General features: G+C 41.8%; 1 protein-coding gene across 3 annotated transcripts in view; it reads left to right on the top strand.

The window, feature by feature from the left end:
• Positions 1 to 19,699, top strand: part of NPAS2 (neuronal PAS domain protein 2) — a 104,041-nt gene that overhangs the window by 66,158 nt on the left and 18,184 nt on the right. For all 3 annotated transcript variants that reach the window (XM_033513367.1, XM_033513368.1, XM_033513369.1), the window contains exons 6-15: positions 1,618 to 1,738; positions 2,756 to 2,869; positions 11,748 to 11,866; positions 14,232 to 14,314; positions 15,214 to 15,320; positions 16,469 to 16,616; positions 17,218 to 17,299; positions 17,995 to 18,136; positions 18,857 to 18,963; positions 19,137 to 19,229. In XM_033513367.1, the coding sequence (XP_033369258.1) occupies positions 1,618 to 1,738; positions 2,756 to 2,869; positions 11,748 to 11,866; positions 14,232 to 14,314; positions 15,214 to 15,320; positions 16,469 to 16,616; positions 17,218 to 17,299; positions 17,995 to 18,136; positions 18,857 to 18,963; positions 19,137 to 19,229 (1,116 nt within the window). The remainder of the gene's footprint in view (positions 1 to 1,617; positions 1,739 to 2,755; positions 2,870 to 11,747; positions 11,867 to 14,231; positions 14,315 to 15,213; positions 15,321 to 16,468; positions 16,617 to 17,217; positions 17,300 to 17,994; positions 18,137 to 18,856; positions 18,964 to 19,136; positions 19,230 to 19,699) is intronic.

The following is a 19,699-nucleotide window of genomic DNA, read 5'->3' as shown; positions in this document are numbered from 1 at the left end:
GATGGTTCACATCTAGTCTTCCTGCAGAGTAGATGGGAGATTAATTAAACCTGGTGGTATCATTATCATTTACAGGAAAAAAATAATTTTTGAGACTGCACCTAAGCCTTGAACAGAGCTCACCAGCGCAGTTTCCTGTCAAATGCTCTTTCTTCATATGCACAAAAAATATGACATTAAACAATATACTATATTTTGCAAAGTACAGTATGTGTATATAGATGTGTGTGTGTGTGTAAATATTTATACATATATAAAAAACCTTTATCACACACTATATCAGTAGGATTCACATTATTAAGATACAAACTAAAGCCACAAAATTGACTTTCAAGTATTCTTCACAACAGGAACATTCAAGTAATGAGTACGTATAATACTTACAACTGAATCATCTAAAGCAATATATTCTTGTAAAGGTGTGTGCATAAAGCATAGCACTCCAATTTGTAAAGTCTGCTTAATGAGTTTCACCACTCTAAACAGGAATTCCACACAGAAAAGCTAGCATGAATTGAAAGCAGATGGAAACCAAAGCATAAACTTACATAAATAAATGATGGATAATAATTTGCCAGTCTCATACAAAGCTTACATGTTTTCATCGTGACTGTACAGTCTGATAGAAGCTGCTCTGATGACACACAGAGCTGTGTCAGTGTGCCAGCTCAGCCTCAGGTAGTCTCAAGTGGGACAGATGTAAGTCAGTGCCATTGGAGGGTCACTTTATCTCAGGCTTCCTTTCAGATACACTCTCTAGTGTTGGTTTAGTCACCAGGCTGAGCATAGGGATTCCTTTCTCTTGGCAGCCCATGACAGACTCTTTGTCTTCTCTACCCTTGGCTAGCCATGACCTTTTGCACAAATCCACCTCCTCTTTCCATTCCCAAATCTCCCTTCTTAGATTTTGGGTGGATTTTGGGTTCAAGCCAGCTGATCATGGGGCTGGGGGCACATGGACATTCAGCTCATGGCTGGTCAGAGAGAGGGCTTGTATTGGTGACACTGTGAAGTCCCCCTCCCTGGACTAACTGATGTAAAGTCATGTCCAGACTCAGAAGTCCCCTTCTCCCTGTTCCCACCTGCCAGGATGCAGGAAGTGGGGAACAAGGCCTGCCTCCCCAAGGGCATTTCCCAGGGGTTCCCCCCAGGAAGGGGCTGACCTGGCTGGCTCAGGGTGACTCAGCCTCATTGCTCCTGCAAGTCAGGCTCTGTCAGGGAGACAACAAATTCCAGTGATCCACAACAGGCCTGTGCATGGAGCTTAGTAGCAGTATGGGGAGCCAGACACCCTGTTCCAGCCCTCTCCCAGGTCTTGTAATTTAGTTGCATTAATTAATTAATTAATTGTATTAATTGTGGACATACCTGCTGCATCTCGTGGTCTCTGAGAAACATAAAATATTGCTGAGTGCTGAGACTTAGCCTGATGACCAGCCCACACAGAAGTGGCCACAGTTTGTCCAACAGGTTCCCCTTCTGTTTTAGAGTACCTGGAAATCAGTGAGGAAACTCCTGTCAAATGGCACAGGTTTTGTATCCACCTTGTTGTGCATCTCTGCAAGTCTTGCTTGTTGTGATATTTTTGTTTGTCTCAAAAGTTATTTCTCTTTGCAGTGTGATGTCTTGGATCAGAATTTGTTAAACTTCCTCCCAGAACAAGAACACTCAGAAATTTATAAGATGTTATCTTCTTGTATGCTTATGACAGATTCTGCCTCATCGGATTACCTAAAAAGTAAGTTTCATTTTATCTTCTCTAGTAAATGAAAAAGCACAGGCAGGATAAAAAATTTTCTCCCAGAAAGATTTTTTTATGTGATGTGCAAAAAAAAAAATTAGGTTCATAGCCTTTCAAAAAGATCTTGCCACCTGGAATGACCCTTTGGTTCTATTTTTAAATGAAACTCTTTGCCTTTATTTTACTAGGCTAAGACTACTTGCAGTTATGTTAATTATTAAATATCATATCATTTGAGACAGCTAAGGAAAATAGGTTAGCCGATGGAAATTGAAAGTTCGCCTGAGACAAATCACATCTTAATTGATATTTCAGCCTGTTCAAGTAAGATGTTTTTCCGAGATAAGCTAACATGGCATACCTTTGGTTTGCTTTACAGTTGGAAAATACCTCTAAAACCACTGTAATTCTTTTTCCAATTGAATTTTGTTTTTCTTACAAATGCATTTACTTCCTCAGCCTTACTCACTCTAGGAGGTGAGATGTAGAAAACCAGAAAACACATGATAATGTAAGATGTACAGCTGCTCAATCTACTGTATCGTACAAAACCTGCAGCTGGTAGCTAATACACCAGAGTTAATTTAATAGATACTATGAGGTAATTAAGCATAGTTTTCCAACACAAGATGTAGAAAAGCTGTGAGTTGTGAGGAGCCTAAATAGAACAAAGCAGTAAGTGGAGGACCCAGTTCTCTCTGTTGCTGCACTGAGGCTATGGCTGTGTAACTCCTGTGATGAGGTGGTGTCACAGAAGGGCGAGTTAATGTCCAAGGCTGTCCCTGAGCTGCAGGCACACCTGTGCACGGCACTGAACAACCTGCACCCCTGCAAGGTGCTTTCTTGCAGAGGCTCTGGTCTTGCCATGTACAGCACATTGGTGTTCAGGACTCCTGAGTGGCAACAAGCAGCTCTTGTGCCGCCAGTTGCAAGATTGGGGTTGGAAGACACCATTGGTTGTGTTTAGCTTAAATAGTATATTTATTTCTTCTTCTTCTTCTTTTAACAATCCAGCTGACAATGAACTAGAGTTTTATTGTCATCTTCTGAGAGGAAGTTTGAACCCAAAGGAATTTCCAACATATGAATACATAAAATTTGTAGGAAATTTTCGGTCTTACAGCAATGGTAAGCTTTAATTGTTGTATAAATATTACTTTAGCTGTGTAAAATAAAATATAAGTATTGCTCCATTGAACAAGACAGGCTTTTAACTGACAGAACTATTTTTAACATTACGGGATAAATTTTGCTTCACATGGATCTCATGGCTGAGTTGCAATAGCTGGATGAACACATGTGATGAGTGAAATTGTGTTAGTTGCTTTTGTTACTGCCCTTCACTTGCAGTGATCCTGGACTCTGGGTAAGTTTGCAAATAATGACAGGTTTAGAGGAGGGTTTATTTGTGCTCACTAATACTGTGTGCTAAGACCCCATCTTATTAGCAAAATGATAATCTTGCTACCTTATCTGCTGGTTTACATTAAACACAAATTCCATGCCAGAACTGATAACCTGCCAAATCTGTCTTCTCACCCTTCTCTGCAAAATCTTGGGGAAAGGCAGCAGTGCCACGTGGCATCAAAATGGCTGAGGATACTGCCACCCACCTCCCTCTCCAGCTGCCTTTTTGCATTCCTCTCCAGCACTGCAGAACCCAATACTCCCCCCAAAAAAAGAGAAGAAATGCAGTCAGCATAGTCACTAATGCACCACAGTCAGTCCAGGAAAACCATCTTTCAAGAGATGAAGAGCAGATTTCCACCTCACCCCTTCTCTAACAAACAGATTGCTGCACGGCCATTAGTGTCAGAAATGAAATAGTCTTTTACTACTTTCTTTCTCCTGCTTTCCCAAGTTTGCTTTAGTTACTTGCCTGACTGAACTCCAGAGTGGCATTTCCAAAGTTGCTGGTATTGTTCCAAATAGGTCATCCTCTGCAAAAAAATTCCCCACCGTGCTTTCCAAAAACTGCATGCCACGCTGTGAAAAAAAATGTCCCTGTCCCCATTTAACTTTCTGCTTTTGCTCCACATGACTAGAATAGAAACCTTCGTGCACGATGGAGATATGTATTTCTTGTTTGGTGCCATCTGATTTGAGGCTCTATTTGTATAAAAAAATGTAGCTGCCTGTATGCTTTCTAGTTTGAATGAAGTGAAATGCGCCTGCCTGACAGACGCGCACACCAAGCTGTTCTGTTTTCTAGAGCAGAAACCGGATTTCAGGTGCTGACTCATAAGGATACATTTCTACCAGGGGAATTTCTGATCCATTTTCTTCAAGGATTTTCAGCCCTTTATTTTGGTGTGACATTAATATTGCCCCCTTACCCGTTAGGATTTCACATCCCAGCAATTTCATCAGTGGCTATTTCTCAGAAGAATGATAAGACATTACCGATATCTTCCCTAGCTTAATGCATAGAAACTAAATGGGAGCATATTGATTTCAGAAGACACCAAATCATTTTCCAAAGACCCCATCTTAATAGCTTTCAAACAAGTTACGTGCTTTCTTCTTCACATTTTTTTTCCCCTTTGTGCTACTTTTTTCTAAATCTTCCCCTTTATTTTGTCTCTTACTTTCTTCCCATCTCTGCTGCAGTCTGACCCTTCAGTTGACAGGGAGGGGCAGCCTTAGCCTGGCTGTGTGGGATGGTGCTTCCTGGTCCCCTTGCCACCTGACTTCAGTTTCTCCAGTTCAGTGCAGAGCCTGATGGAAATGCCTCACCGGTGCATGTCCAGCACTGCTCCTTTTGGCAGGGAGTCACCCCCATGGCTGCCTCCCAGCAAAGGTAGAAGCAAGTGCACTGGACTCACATGCAGCAGCAGCAAAGTGTTTGCTTGGGAGCTGATACCCTTGGCTCACAGACTGAGCAGCTGGAGGAGGTTGCAGACCTCCAAAGAGTCTGTCCTTGGATCCACTGGGCTCCCTGCACCAGCCAGGTGCACCTGAGCAAGACACAGGAGAATCAGCTCAAGTGAGCACCACGTGAATGCTCCACCCTGTGGGGAAGGCACCCAAGGGCTGGGGGCTAGCACCTGTACTTAGGCATAGGGACTTGAGGCACAAACAGCTTTGGGCATCTGGTGGGTGCAGTGTTGAGCTGGGTTCCTGCCTGTGTTTGGCCCACAGTTATCAGGCACCCAGCCCATGCTCCACAGGGCTGTCAACCTGAGTAATTGCCCTCTTTTTCTCCTTTTAAGTAAATGCCCATTCTCCAGTCATCCCTCCTCCAGGTGTGAGGCCAAGGGGGCAAGAAAGAAGGCAGTGGGAAGGGTGGTGGGAGAGACACATGTCACTCGGTGCAGAATTTGTCTTACATGCATAGGATCAGCTGGCCCCAAAGCCTGCTTTTTGGAGGTGTTTGTGAAGGAAAGATTCTAAGCTAAAGATAAGCAAAGAGTTAGCTGGGGGAGAAAGACAGAAATTGCAAATTAGGCTTAATTAGCAGGAGACATTTCTTATGAATGTATTGAAGAATGTTTTTTCCCTGTAGCTTTTCACAGCAGTGGAAGTGAGAGCATGTTTTTACACATGGGAGACTGATACAGGATGTTCTTTAAGTATAAATCCTGCCGTTCCTTTTTAGCCATCCAATGTCAACTCCTACCTTTGTTTCCAATGGTTTGCTGAGCATATTCTGAGCCCACTCTGCCTGCATGTTCCTGCCACAGGGATGCCAGATCCTCTATGGCCAGGGAAGTTCTTTGATCCCTGGACAGGTTATATCCTATCAGGATACTTAGCTGTTCTGTTGTCATTAATGTAGAGTCATAGCAGCAACAGCCTGAGTGAATCTGTCTCCATTCCTTCTCACTTAACCTTTGCTGATGTTTTTAAGAACTTCTTCACCCTCTTTTAACAGAAATATCACTATTCTACTTCCACATAACTTTTTATGTAACCTCCTTTGAATTATCATCTCCTTAGGCTTATTTTATTATTGTTCATTGCTCATACAGTGTTGGTGCTTGGGGCAAGGAGGTCATGCGTGTGAGTTCCCAGTCACCTCCCTCCTCCTTCCTACCTTCTCTGTTAATCGCATTGTGACTTATGGCTGAGAACATCATACAGGGGTGGGTTTGAATGGATTAATTTGAAGGATTGCGGCTTAGAAAGCCAGTTAGGGGCTTAGCTGCTCTCCCTAACTTTAAATGGGAGCTCTGGGGCTTTAAAGGCCTTTGTACTGATATGCCAAAGATATTTTTTTTCATGCTGCAGTAGAACAAATACCTGATACCTGCCAAGGTGACTTGTCACCAGAATTGCTGTCAGGGAGCCAGGTCATACACAATCTACATTGAACCTGTGCCACTCCCACAGAAGAGCAGTCATAGGCATCTTCACTGATCCCAGAAGAGGCAGGGACGTGCATGCACAGGACTCACACTGTTCATAGCAGGGATTCAGTTTTTAGGAGATCACTGTCCCTGGAGCTCCTGAGGTTAGCTATAGCTGCGGGCTAGAGGAGCTGCCCAGCCCAGTGCCAGGGTTAGCAAGAGCCTGCACACTTGGACTGGTCCTGAGGAATCTGTGCTCTGCAAGCCGTGCTGCATAACATTTCTGCAGCTGTGTCTGCACCAGGGATGTGAGATGAGCTGCCTGCACACGAGTGAATCCCTGTTGCATTGGCCATGCCCAAGCGAGAGCAGCCGACCAGCGAAACAGCAGTGCAAGCTGTGCAGAGCGCCTGCATGAGTCACTGGCTGTGCTAAATCAAATACAAGAGATTTGATTTTCCATTTGGGAGGATTATATAATCATCATTAATTAAGCTTCAATGAGGAAAGCGGGACTGTAACCTGATGTGAAGATTCAGTTAGTCCCGTGAGAGGCAAGGAGGTGGCCCATGGGCCACTCGGACAGGGAAGCTCCTTTTTGCTTCTGTGAGAAATGCCTACTTACTGTCAGATCATCAGGGTTGTTTTTGTTTTATTTGCAAACAGGAACTCTGTCAAATATTTTTATATATTTCAGGTTCTGGGTTTGTAGCCCAGATCTTAAAAAGAGACATGAATGTCTGCAAACATTCTGGGAGACAAGTGCATCACTGTACCTATTGACCAGTAGTACCTGATAAGAGAGAGAGTCATATCAGCATCACCAATGAATAATACAGTGGCTCACATCCAGTCTTGCCTGAGGGCTGAGGGGGAAGGCAAGTAATAAAGGTAACCCTCCCCAAAAGTCCAAGGAAGTGCTCAGCTCCCAGTATAAAAGGTCTAATCAAGTGAGAAGAAATTATTTTACAAAGCTGCTTAATAGCTCACTCTGATAAGAGATTATAAGATGGGCTGGATTTATCCCTCCTGTGAAAATTGTTTGTATGTTTGTAAACGGACAAAGATCTCTCATAATTATATATCCAAATATTGGCTCTGGTATCCTCTTTCTAAAGTGACACACTTGCTTAAAACTCATGAAAGGGACAAAACCAGAGTCCTCCTTTTCAAAGAGTTAACCAATATTAAAAAGGACCACCAGCATCTTTTAAGTAATAGATCTGTCCTTTCATCCAAAATGCCTGAAGCTTTTCTCTTGAAGAAGAAGATAAGCATTATGTGAAAAGAGTTCCTAATCAAGTAATATAATATTATAGTGGAATTTAAAACAGTGCATTTTGTTCCCATTTTTGTCAATTACATGGCAACTCGGGAAGTATCTGGTTACTGAATGCTAATAATAGCAGATACTCTACTGTTAGCTGATACATCTCTCAGATATAATAATAAACATCAAGAAAACTACTATGTTGAGGAGAAAAAAAATGTAACTTTCAGATAAATTAAGTACATTTGAATTAATTTTTAAAAGAAAAACAGTTGATACAGAAGATACATTGATCTTGAGCCTCCATAAGTATATGCTCAAACATCTGAAACAAGAATAACTCAGTCCAAAATGAATGTTTTGATCAGAACCAACAGCTGCATATTATTACTTGCTATTAACAATATCATAGAAGCTGCAGCTGACAATATGCAGCACTCAGCTAGGCTCACTATGCAAAGAGAAAACACCATTCCTGTCCTAAAGAATCTGTGTGGGATCCATATCAGCATAGGATGGCCAGGGAAGAAACAGGAGGAGCAAAGAGGAGAGAGTAGATCAAAGTGGACAGGTGATGTATGGACACCGTCACTGTTACTCATCTACATAGCTACTGAGAGCAGTCTGGCTTACCACCAGCACTTTAGATTTCTTCATTATATCTGTTAATTGCCAAATATTCTGTTTATCTGAGGCCTGAATTAATTTATATTAAATTATTTTATTCTGGTCTGTTTGGCTCGTATTTTTTGAAATCGCTATTCAGTTTGTTTGACAATCACAAAGACTGGTTCTTTAAACATTAACATCTCCTGACCAAGTAGGAAGGAGGGATTTCTTCTTTCAAATGGCATAAGCAGGAGGTTTGCTATCTTAGGAAGATTATGTTTTACACATTCCAAACTGAAGTAAGAGGACGAAGCAACTAACTCCTGTACTATTATTAACTGAATAAAGTGGCATCTGTTTTTTTTAAACATGTTTTCATTCATTTCATGTGGCATAATTTCTCACCCTAAGGGTAAAAATTCTTTTGTCTGTGATAGTGAAGGGCTTGGTTCCTTGTATATATTATTGAAACATTCTGTCCCTAGTCCTGGTCTTTAAAAAAAAAAAAAAGAAAAGAAAAATAAAAAAAAAGAAACAAAAGAAAAATCAAAGATAGGTAAATCAGTTTCTTTGTATCTTATGAGATATTTGCAGGTATTTAATAGTTTTACAAAATAGTTTTGTGGTACCCTAGGAGCAGCAGGTGTGACAGGTAACCACAAAAAACACTAAAATTGACACCAAGGAGCATCAGCTAGGTGATACATATGAGACAACTGTTTCACCTTTCTGATTATGTATTTAGCTTTGTCACATGACCTTCTGATTCCTTACTCAAGATATTTTGTCTCAGTCATTTAATTGTGAAACACACAGGCCTTCATTTACTTTCATTTACCTGTTTATGGCCAGCCTAACATTTTCATTAGGCATTTTTTGACAAAAGTACTCCAAGCCCTATATTTGAAAACAAATGTTATTATCACCATTGCCTCAGGATTGATCCTATATTTTCTGTTCCACTTTTTTTCCTGTGGCACTCTCAGAAAGTTTGCTACTGAATTTTTGCTATCTCAAGATACTGTGTCTCTTTTTGGAGAGTCATAAACTATGATTTTTCAGAAGGCTTTTTTAAAAGGTTATACCAGGATTGTGGTTTTTTTTAATTCATCCAGTGATCTCTTTTTTTAACTACACTTCAAAATTCATCAATCAAGAAAGGTTGAAATTCACTGACGAGCTGCAAAAGATAGAGCTGTGCAGATAGAGCTGTGGAAAAAAAAGATACCAACAACCTAAGTCAGGCAGCAAAATAATTCAGAAGCAAATGTGAGTGGGTTTTGGGGTGTTTTCAGTTATTTTAGTTGTCATTTTCAGATGTGCTTGACAATGTAGTGGCTACCCGCCTGCATCTTTGAGGCTTTTAATGCTCTGGACTTTGTCAAAGGCAGCCGAGTATGAGACGGCACAGTAGCTGTTCAAAGACAGGATAGCATCCAGCCAGGCCAGCTCTGTCTCATCTCTTTGGGCTTATTCATTCTCTGCTGCTTAAGTTCATCATTTCCAAATGTTGTGAGGAAATACCAAATTACTGCCTAGCTGTCCTACACAATAATTATTACCCTCTTAATACTGCATTTACCTGTTGGAAATATAATCCTATTTTGTAAATGCCACATTCAGGGAAGTATTCTGCTCTTGTCTAAGTAAATGCCACATTCAGGGATCCATTCTGCTGTCTTCTGGGAATATGTGTGGGGCTCCTGGCTGTTTTCATCCAACAACTGATACAAAAAAGCCATCTGCTCTCTTCGGTGTGACTCAGTCTCCACTTCCTTCTACAACTGGTGTCATTTGCAAGCCCATGGTTCACTAACTAGGTTAACTTACCATACCTGTGTTTCGGAGGCTAAATGCACTTATTTTCATATCTTAGAGCCCAGACTGCAAGAATTCGATACTGAACTTGTCTATTACAGAGAGAAACAGCCCCACTGACTTCAAATGTCACAACATTGTAAGCTTGGAAGCAACTTCACAATGCTTGTAATGCAGGCTTATAGCATTCTCATTAATTTTTAAACAGGACTAACACAGAAATCAACAGACTTGCACTAAATAATAATATCAGAGACAGACCAGTAACTCTTTACTTAGGTTACTCGTGTGTCCTGTAGAACTTCACTCTTCTTTTCTTCAACTTTATGTGTTAATAATCACATAGAAGCCCACATATATACACATAACCCCAGGATCAGAATGGGAACACATATTCCTAGGGAGTCCTGAGAGCTCGTGTGCTCTGCTGGTGAAAGGACAAGAATTTTGCCCATATTTTTTCTCTATATCCAGTCAGCCATGCCCTCCAGTCTCAACTATGAGAGAAGACTTGGCCTCTGTTCACGTCTGTGCTGTCTTCTCAGATAAAGACCCTTGCTTTTCCTTCTTGGTGCAATACATATTGTACATGCAGTGGCCTAAACCAGTTAATCACAGGTGTGAATTCCACTCGGCATACTTTCTGTCATGTCTCATACCCTGTTATCCTTGTTACCAGTAATGCATCAATATTCTAAGGCTTTTAATAGGTTGAATCGGGTTCCAAAACATGTTCCAAACATGTGATTGCTTGATACTTCTTCCATCTCTTCAATTTGTGGTAGTGAATGAAATCCCAGTGAGAAGCACCCCAGGATAAAAATAGGTAGTTATCTTCTCCCCATATAGATACAAAACTCTTCAGTTTCACAGTAATTTTTGCCCTGTGCAAAGAGCCAAACTGTCAGAAACTTCATGAAGGTGGATATAGAGGCCTAATAGTAAGGAGTTTCATGTTAGTATTAATCCCTATTAGCATTAAATCAGCTCATATTGGTGAACTCTGGCTATTATATAGGACCTTCTCTGCCCCTATGGGAGAAAGTTGTCTAGGCAGGGCAAGAATCCAGCCCAGTTCCCACTGCAGCCTGGCACACCGTTTTCTTTTGTAGCTGTGGGAGTGGGATTACCATCTCTAAACAGCTTGAACTTGGGGGAATAGTTTGTATTATGTCATTCTAACACTGGACTGTGGGCTAGTTCGCAGCAGCATGTCCTTTTGGCAATGAATCTCCGTGGCAGGAGGTGTTAATGGGCTCTCAAAGCAGCTGGAGCCATGTAATCATGAAATACACAGGTAAAAAAACCAAAATGTGTAGCCACATCACATCAAGTTTTTCCCTCTGCCCAGCTGGAGGAGACAACAGGCCATCTGCAGACTTGTCAGATGTGCCCATCTCTGGAAGTCAGTGCTATTCATGGGGTCCCTTTTCCTCTTCTTTTAAACAAAGATGACTTAAGCATACTAGGGATAGTTCTTCCTATGCAGAAGGGGAAGGCATTCTTCAGCAGCCAAGAATCACAAGCATCCTCTTGCTAGTTTGATGAAGCCTCGTTGGCTGTGGGCCCCGGTGTTTTGCCACTGATGACTTGACGAACTCTCTTCAGCTACCTCCTTTGCCAACACTTTTTTTCACTGCATCATGGAAGTTACAGTGCTAGGCATGCTGCAGCTTCTTTTTTTTTTTATTTTTTTTTTTTTCCCCTTGTGAGTGGTGAAAAAGAGCAATTGGATGTGTGGGGTTTCTTTCCAGAAAACTGGTTTATGCTCTGTAATAAGGTTTGGCCTTATTTTTATCAGGATTAACCTGTAAAATTCATATTTGAAGTTAAGCTCTGATGCCTTTCTGCCTAACATGACTGACTTGGATTTAAATATATGCATATCATCTTTGAAAGCTTTTAGAGCACTTCTCTGAATAAAAATAGTATTATTAGTACACTTGGCATGTGCAAAATATTCAGGGAGAGCAAATCTTATGAGGCATGACTCCAGGTCCCATTTTTTTTCCCTAACTAGTGCCTAACTCCACTTGCAATGGCTTTGATGAGGCTGTACCAAGGGCTTACAGAACATCCCCAGGAAAGCAAATCTGCTTTGTTGCGACTGTTCGTTTGGCAACGCCTCAGTTTTTAAAGGTAAGTGCTCACCCTGGGTCCCATGCATTTCAGAACTTCTCAAAACACTTTCAGATGGGGTGACACAGAAGGTTCTTAGTTTTGCTAATTGAATGGATTACAGATATCACATTTCATGCATAAAAATCCAGTGAAGAGGATTATCAGTGCAAGCCAGGATCTGTGAAAGCAGTGTCACTTCTGCCCCTATTGCAGAGGATACAGAAACCCTCCTTGAAATAGGAATTGCAAAGTCGCTTTGAAATTTGGTTCCTCATTGCTGTTTTCTGTTCCTACAATGGGACAATGTACAAAGGTCTCAAGGGTCTTTGTTTCAAGCCTAGTTAATTCTGTGATTTTGTGATACAGATGACCACCAACATTTCCATTTGTGCTCCTCGGCATCTTTGGTGGACTACTGCTTGTTTCCCTTTTCACAAATCCTGGAAGTAAGATAGCTGCTTATGGTTGTAAGAATAGACAAGCCAAGCTTGTGCCTAACACTGCTGTTCCCTAATTAATAAATGTGAACTACTGCACCAGGTGTCCTGTGCCCAGAGTTTTTATGTAATTGAGGTGTGACCAGTATGAAATCACTGTTCCCTTGGCCTAGTTCCGTTACTGCTCTGGAACTTGCAAGGTATTCTAGACTGATTCCTGACCCTGCAGGCAAGTAGAGTCCCTTCTGGGTAAGTGAGGACACTTCTCATGAATCTTAACCACAATAATTATATTAGCAGAAGGGTTGGAGTTAGAGGTTCTCTGAGAACCCTGAAAGCAAATTCCCTTGTCTTTGGGTAGCTAGCATCTCAAAATAAGCAGGGAAGCAAAATGGGCTACTCATGGCAATGAGCTACCCAATGCTAGGGAGGAAGCAGCTGCTGAACAGTCCAGAGAAGGTTTTAACTGCCACAAAGTCCTGAACACACATCTCTTTGGTTCACCTGGGTGACTCACCTAAATCCCACTCTTGACTTCCTACTGTAAAATGAGTGTAAAATGTTCATCTGACCAGCTAAGGAAGACAAAATCAGCAGTTTGGTTGCACACAGCAGTGTTTGCACCTTGAATTTTAGTGTATGTTCTTGGCATCAGCATGGATTTTGGCCTAAACTGGAGAGGGGGAAAGAAGAATTTAAGGTATTTATGAAGCCCTTTGCCTCTATGTAGCTAGAGACTTCAAACAACAGCATTGTCAGCATTGATATGTATCAAATAATTGCTTTATGGGGGCACACCTCAGCTTGTTGTCTGGTCTCAACAGAGTTTAAAACATCAGTGCTCTCCTTTGCCTGAGGGACAGCAGAGAGAAGCAGTAATGGAAATGATGGGAAGGTGTCACTGAGCATGGGGGGATGTGACATCAGGGAGCAGGGGAGTAGCAGCATTGGGGGCCAGTGGGAAGACTGTCCTTACCAGTGAGGATGGAGACCCTCCTGCAGGAGAGATGTGACGGACACAGGAACCCTGGATGCCACAAATTCAGAATGCTGCTGCTGGGAAGTCCCAGGCTAGGAGCCTCCAGGCTGACTTCAGGCAGGTCATGGAGCTGCAGTTGCCCCTGCAAAGTACCCAGTGGGGGAGGAGAGTTTGGCAGAGGAGAGCTTGGAGTGGACAGTGAGATGGCCATGAGGCATGCAGACAGCACAGATGTGTGCTGTGCTGCCATCCTTCCCTCTACTTCCCACCTCCACCTAGCAAGTGACCACCACTGACTGCTTCCTGATCCTCATTTCCCTGCTCCTACCTCACAGACAGCCCTGTGCCCTGCCTTCCATAACTCACCAATTATCGTGCTCGTGAGCACTCAGGGCTGCTCTGAACCTTAAGGGCCAGCTTGTTTGCTGTGGCAGTGAGGTGCAAAGCAACACTGACCCTTTTTACCCACTGGACAGGTCCCATGCAGGCTGGCTGCATAAAAAGCCATCTTCTCCTCTACAGCTATTGAGGGAGAAGAAGTGTCCCCCTTTCTCAGAGAGCTTGGAGGGCAGACATCCAAAAGGACCAAGGGTGGTGGGTATCTTTAGTAACACAGAGGGAGTGAAGCAAGATGTGGCAAGCCCTGGTGGGATCAGGCTCAGGCTGGATGCTGAGAAAGCCCACGGCCATCACACCCCAGGCATTGCTTCAAAGCCAAAAAAGTTTTGGCACCCTGAGGCACAGTCTCAGCTCTTAAGTACGCGTGCATTACAAGTTCTACTCCCTACCTCCTATAAAAAACTTTGGCATTGATAAATACAATAGTTTGCTCTCTGGAATGGCCAGAAAATGGGTGAATCCTCTGCTTTCTCCTCTTATGCACCATGTATTTTTAGCTAACAAAAGCTAAATGAAGCAGAGGGGTGAAGCTCCAACTCTCAATAAGTCAGTTTTCTCCATTGGACAGGAGATGTGCATCGTAGAAGAACCTCTAGAGGAGTTCACATCAAGACACAGTCTGGAGTGGAAATTTTTATTCCTGGATCACAGGTTGGTGACAAGAAAAGCCCTGCTGCTTTTCTACTACTATTTCACAAGTACAGTTTTCTCAAGTAGTGTTCCATTTCACATCTAAATCTCATGAAAAGGAGGGCTGCCACTGAAATTCCTACAAAAGCTGATGTTTACTATTTTACATTTACTTTTGCTTTTATTTTAATGGGCTTTTAAAACAAAAGGACTCTGTTTCTTCAGCTGAATTTGTGATTAGCTTGTTCTTCCTTCCTTTAAAATTATCAACAGACCAAAGTCTGTCACATGGCAAAATGATCTAATTATTATACAGCTGCAGAAATCCTTCTTTCCAAATCCAGTCACTGATTGCGTGTGTGCAATTCCCACTGAGTTATGGAGGGAAAGTCTTTGCTGGCCTGAGGCATCTGTTCTGGCAAAGGTACAAAGCAAGTGCCTCAGCATGCCACAGATGAGCTCTCCAGGCATCCAGAGGAAAGCAGCACAGATTATTTCCTCTCTTATCCCCCCAGTACCACCAGATGACGGCTTTCAAACACCTCCCCACGCATTCTCCCCTGTGTAAGGACTGCAGGAGCCATTGCAGAGCCCCTGACCAAGCAGCAGCCAGGGAACGGCTCCCTCATAGCAGATTCCTGTGTAAAGGTCCCTGGGAAGCTGGACTACTTTCCATAATCATAATTTCCCTGAAAAAGGAGTGTTGTCATAGTCTTGTCCTGGTGGGATGGTGCCTGCCGGTATTGCTGTGCCCAGCTGGGTATCCCAGGCTCAAGGTGGGGGAAAGCCAGGATCCAGCCCTCTGAGCTGAACAACTATATACTGATAAGTGAAAGTAGATCTGGGCTCTTTGCCTTCTGCATCAACATGCAGAGCTGCTTGTTCTGTGTTTTATGGACTCACATTGTGCCCAACCGCAGAGCACCGCCAATTATCGGATACTTGCCTTTTGAAGTGCTGGGTACTTCTGGCTACGACTATTACCACATAGATGACCTAGAGCTGCTAGCAAGGTGCCATGAACACTGTAAGTATCACATGGCCCAGGTTCCTGGGTGGTCACTGGGACACCTCTTTTCAGTGTTGTTTGGAAGGGGAGGTTTGACTCTTGCCTCAGCCTGTGTATCTTAGCAGAGCTGTGGCAGACTGCGGGCACTGCAGCTGGTTGGAATCTGGGACACACCAAACTCTGAAATATATGATTTTACCTTCTGTGTCCCCAAAAGTAGTCAGTGAGACTCACTGAATGGATAAATTATGCCCTGATCTATTAATAAAGAATATGAAGAAATAGTTCAAGCAATTCTTGTGGATTATTTCCCATGTTGCTCACTGTGTTTCCAATGTTGCTCACGGTGTATTTGGGATTAGCTGTGATTATTTAAATACGATCTATTAGGATTTAATTGAAAAACTCTTTCACTAAGCAAAGAAAATAAGGCAATGCTTTTCAAATATTTGCTTACAAAACTGGCTATAGTATCTCAGCTTACCACCTCTGCCTGTCTTGAAAGTATCGTGTCAACATTAGTTTTTATATGTTGACATTGAAATATAGAAAGGCTAAATATGTGGATGTTTGGAAACCCCTTGAAATCACTAGAGGGGAAAAGCAGAGATTAATTTGGTTGGTGAATCTTCAAAATCTTCAGTACACCCTGGTTTACTGTAGTTTGAATTTTTGTCAGTCTGGGAATTTTCTTTGAAATTATTTTTGTCTTTGCACAGTCTATCTCCTATGATAACCTCATACTAAATACATCTATCTGCCCACAATACTCATCTTTTCAAGCATTTTTATCCTGTACTTTTCTACTCCAGAATTTATGTTCACTCTTAGAAAATAATCCCAGGTGTTTAATTAAGCAGTATGTGATCAGCACATAAAGCAGGGCAAGATCTATGTTTAAATTGTAGCGGACATTACTTCATTAGTGTCCAAACTTAAGGTTAATTGTACCGTGTTGGAATGTACTACCCAAAGTGTCAGAGGGAGATACCTACTAATCATGATTTTTTGTTCTGTCAGAAGGCTGAGAGGAGCACTTACTCAAAATTGTTGTTTATACTCCTGTCTACCTATGACAGATATTTTTGTCACTTTTTTTTTTCACTTTTCATGTCATTTTCATGTGGGAAATTGTGCTACAAGCTGTGTCTATTTTCTGCTGTCAGTGATGCAGTTCGGCAAGGGGAAGTCATGCTGCTATCGGTTTCTGACCAAAGGACAGCAGTGGATCTGGCTCCAGACCCATTACTACATCACCTACCACCAGTGGAACTCCAAGCCAGAGTTCATTGTGTGCACACACATGGTGGTAAGGTATGGAAAATCCCATCAACCAGCTGGGACATAAAGGGCAGTAAGAAAAGATCATCCTCCTATCTGTCAGCATTTTCTTTTAAAAATATAACGTCATTTGTATAACAAAAATATTAAGCCTGAACTTTCTGAAGAAAATAGGGTCATTATAGCAAATTATCAGACCAGACCTTAGTTTATGTTAAGATTAATTTTTTTTTTTTTTTTGTTTAGAGGCAGATGAACTATGGCACTTTTACATTTTATGCAAAAATAGAGAATAGACAGATCCCTTAAATATTCACTTCCTCTAATCCTTACATTGTTTTTAAAGAGATGTGTAGAAGCTTTCCAGTGAAGTCATAAAGTGATTGTGGGATGTGAACCTGACCTTTTTATATAGCTATTTAATATGCATCTCCACTTCAAGAAGATAGGAACAGAGAAAAACCTAAAAATTAAGACTCTCAAATGTTATTCAGTAGCATTTGACTTAAGTCACTTTTCAGCCATCAATTTAACCTCTAAAATGTACAGTAATTTGTTCCTCCACTCTCTTAAAGCACATTTTAAGAAATACAGCAATTCCATGTTGATATGTAGAATTATGTTTTCCATGCAGTTATGCAGATGTTCGGGTGGAGAGGAGACAGGAGATGGGCTTGGAAGAAGTGTCCTCAGAGGTTGTGTCCTCAGCACTAAAGGTATAATGAGAAAATCTTTTTTCATGACTTTATGTAGTAATCACAACTTGTTCCTATATTAACATCACCAAAGACTCCAGCATTGTCTTGCTCCAGTGCTGGTGGATTCTCTCAGCTTCAGAACTCATTGTTCACTTGAGGAATTTAAATTAGGTGAGTTTATGAAAGGATAAACATGGAGATCAGTAACAGCCACAAATGAAATGGAGCATGGGCAGGGGCAGTGTGAGATATCTCGACTTTTCCTTGGAAAGGTACTACATTTTAAGATTTATCTGGATGAGTTCTGGCAATCAGCCCTCTTGGCTACATCTCATTTCCTCGTCTTGAGGAAAGACAGCAAAGCTCATCTTCAGTGCATGGCCTAGTGTCTCACAGAGGTTGCAGTTGCTGTCACATCCAACTGACCACAAAAGAAAGATGCAGAAAAACATCTGAAGGCACAAAGTGACTATGGCAGTAGCTTGCTATTTATTTCTAACTTGGTGATAGTTGTTTGTAAAATGAATTAGTTTCATGCTGTTTGGAAGGGGAACTGATGCCTTTGTCCAGGCCTTCTGGTGGCCTACCTGAGATTAGTTCTGCTCAAGTCATTTTAGGTCTGCCAAAGAACTGGTGTGCAACCAATACTAAATTTAAAAATGCTTTACCTCTGACAGGTGCAATAGCTGTTCTCCTTTTCTGTTTTGTTTTAGGACAGTGGCACCAGCTTGGATCCTGAACAGCACTTTAATGCACTTGATATTGGTGCCTCAATCCTCAGCGCTAGTCGGACACCCTCAGTATCATCCAGGAGCTCGCCAAAATCTTCCCACACACCCAAGTCAGACCCAGCATGTGAGTGGCATTCCTGAGTTATAGAACTATTTTTAATTTAGTTAAGTTAAAGAATGTGTACTTACATACCACAGCTGCTAATTAACAGTAAATTATGAGGTATTGATGATATGCACTGACAAAGAAGTGCAAAAACTGAAACGGTAATGTACAGGAGGGAAGGTTCTAGCACAACCACCTAAATACTGGAAGATGAGCAGTGGGATTAGATGTGAAATGTGCTGTTTCAATCTGTTGCAAAAATGAGTATTTCGTCTTTAGCTTTTAGGGCATCAGTGTGAGCAATATGAGACTTCTCAAGACTTACATGAGTAGTTAACAGCCTATGGGTGACTCTCCTTTGGCCAAGATTTAGGATGCTCCAATGTTGACTTGGGTATACTGTTTCTGCTTCCCGGTCTGGAAGAAAAGCCAATAAGCTAACCTAAATTTACAGTTATTCAGCCCATATAAAGGGAATTCCAGCTGGTTTAGAACAGTTTGTGGGCCCTTTTGTACTGCTCATTGGAGCATAGAAACATAATCTGTCTCATTTACTTTTATATCTGCCCAGACCCTCCTTATCAGTTTAATTTTACTGCCATTGAAGTCAACAAGAACATCCCTGACTCCCACCAGAATTTAGCCAGGCCATTACAATTTCTACCCAGGTCTTGTATTACCCACTTCAAACAGGGTTGATTTCCAGCATGTAAGATCTCACTGGTTCTTTTCTTGCAGCTACACCAACAAAGCTGATTACGGAGTCTAACACTCCCTTGCCAAGAACGCCGAGCACACAGCAGGATTTATCCGTGCATAGACTCAGCCAACCTACTGCTCTTCAGGTAACTTCACAAAGGAATCGTGGAAATAGGCAGAGGGTGTAACAGCATGTGCCACGTACGCACCTTAGCAATTAAAAACAACTTACACAGAAGCCATGGCAGTAGAAGAAACCTAAAATATAAAGGAGCCAAACTTATCAATAAAGTTTTGGGTTGTTTTGTTTTTAACCTAGGTTTCTTTGCCTTCTCAGCTTCCATGTGAGCTTCTCCCACAGCAGTTGCTGCCTCAAGCAACTCTGCAAAATCAGCCTGCACCTCTGGCACAGGTTAGTTGGGGATTTGGAAGTGGAATAGGTCACTTGCTTATCTCCTGATATTTTCTCATTTTGGGGCTTTTAGGTTACCTCTCCAGTAACTAAAATCCCCAAATCCAAACTCTCAAACATTTAAAATATTGTGGGAAAGTAATCTGAATTGTACACTTGTATGTTTAAACATGTCACTGCATGCAGGTGTTCAGAAGCCCAGGTGGATGTAGGTTCAGATGTGCACACATCTATTTCATGGGAGGACAAAAAACAGATGGAAAAAGACTTTACAATTTTGTTTTTACAGAACCAGGTCCCATGAAGATCAAATTGACAATGAGAATTAAAACCAAAAACAAACAGAGACACCTAGTCCTTCTAAAAACACCTGTTTGGCTGTGCTGATGCAGAGCTAACTAGCAGTAAAGGACATGCAAATTCTACAACACCCATTTTGTGAGTGTGCCAGTAATGGTGAGGATGCCACT

This window comes from Parus major, chromosome 1, assembly GCF_001522545.3.
Source record: "Parus major isolate Abel chromosome 1, Parus_major1.1, whole genome shotgun sequence".
NCBI lineage: Eukaryota > Metazoa > Chordata > Aves > Passeriformes > Paridae > Parus > Parus major.
This window is presented reverse-complemented; position numbering and strand designations above follow the sequence as displayed.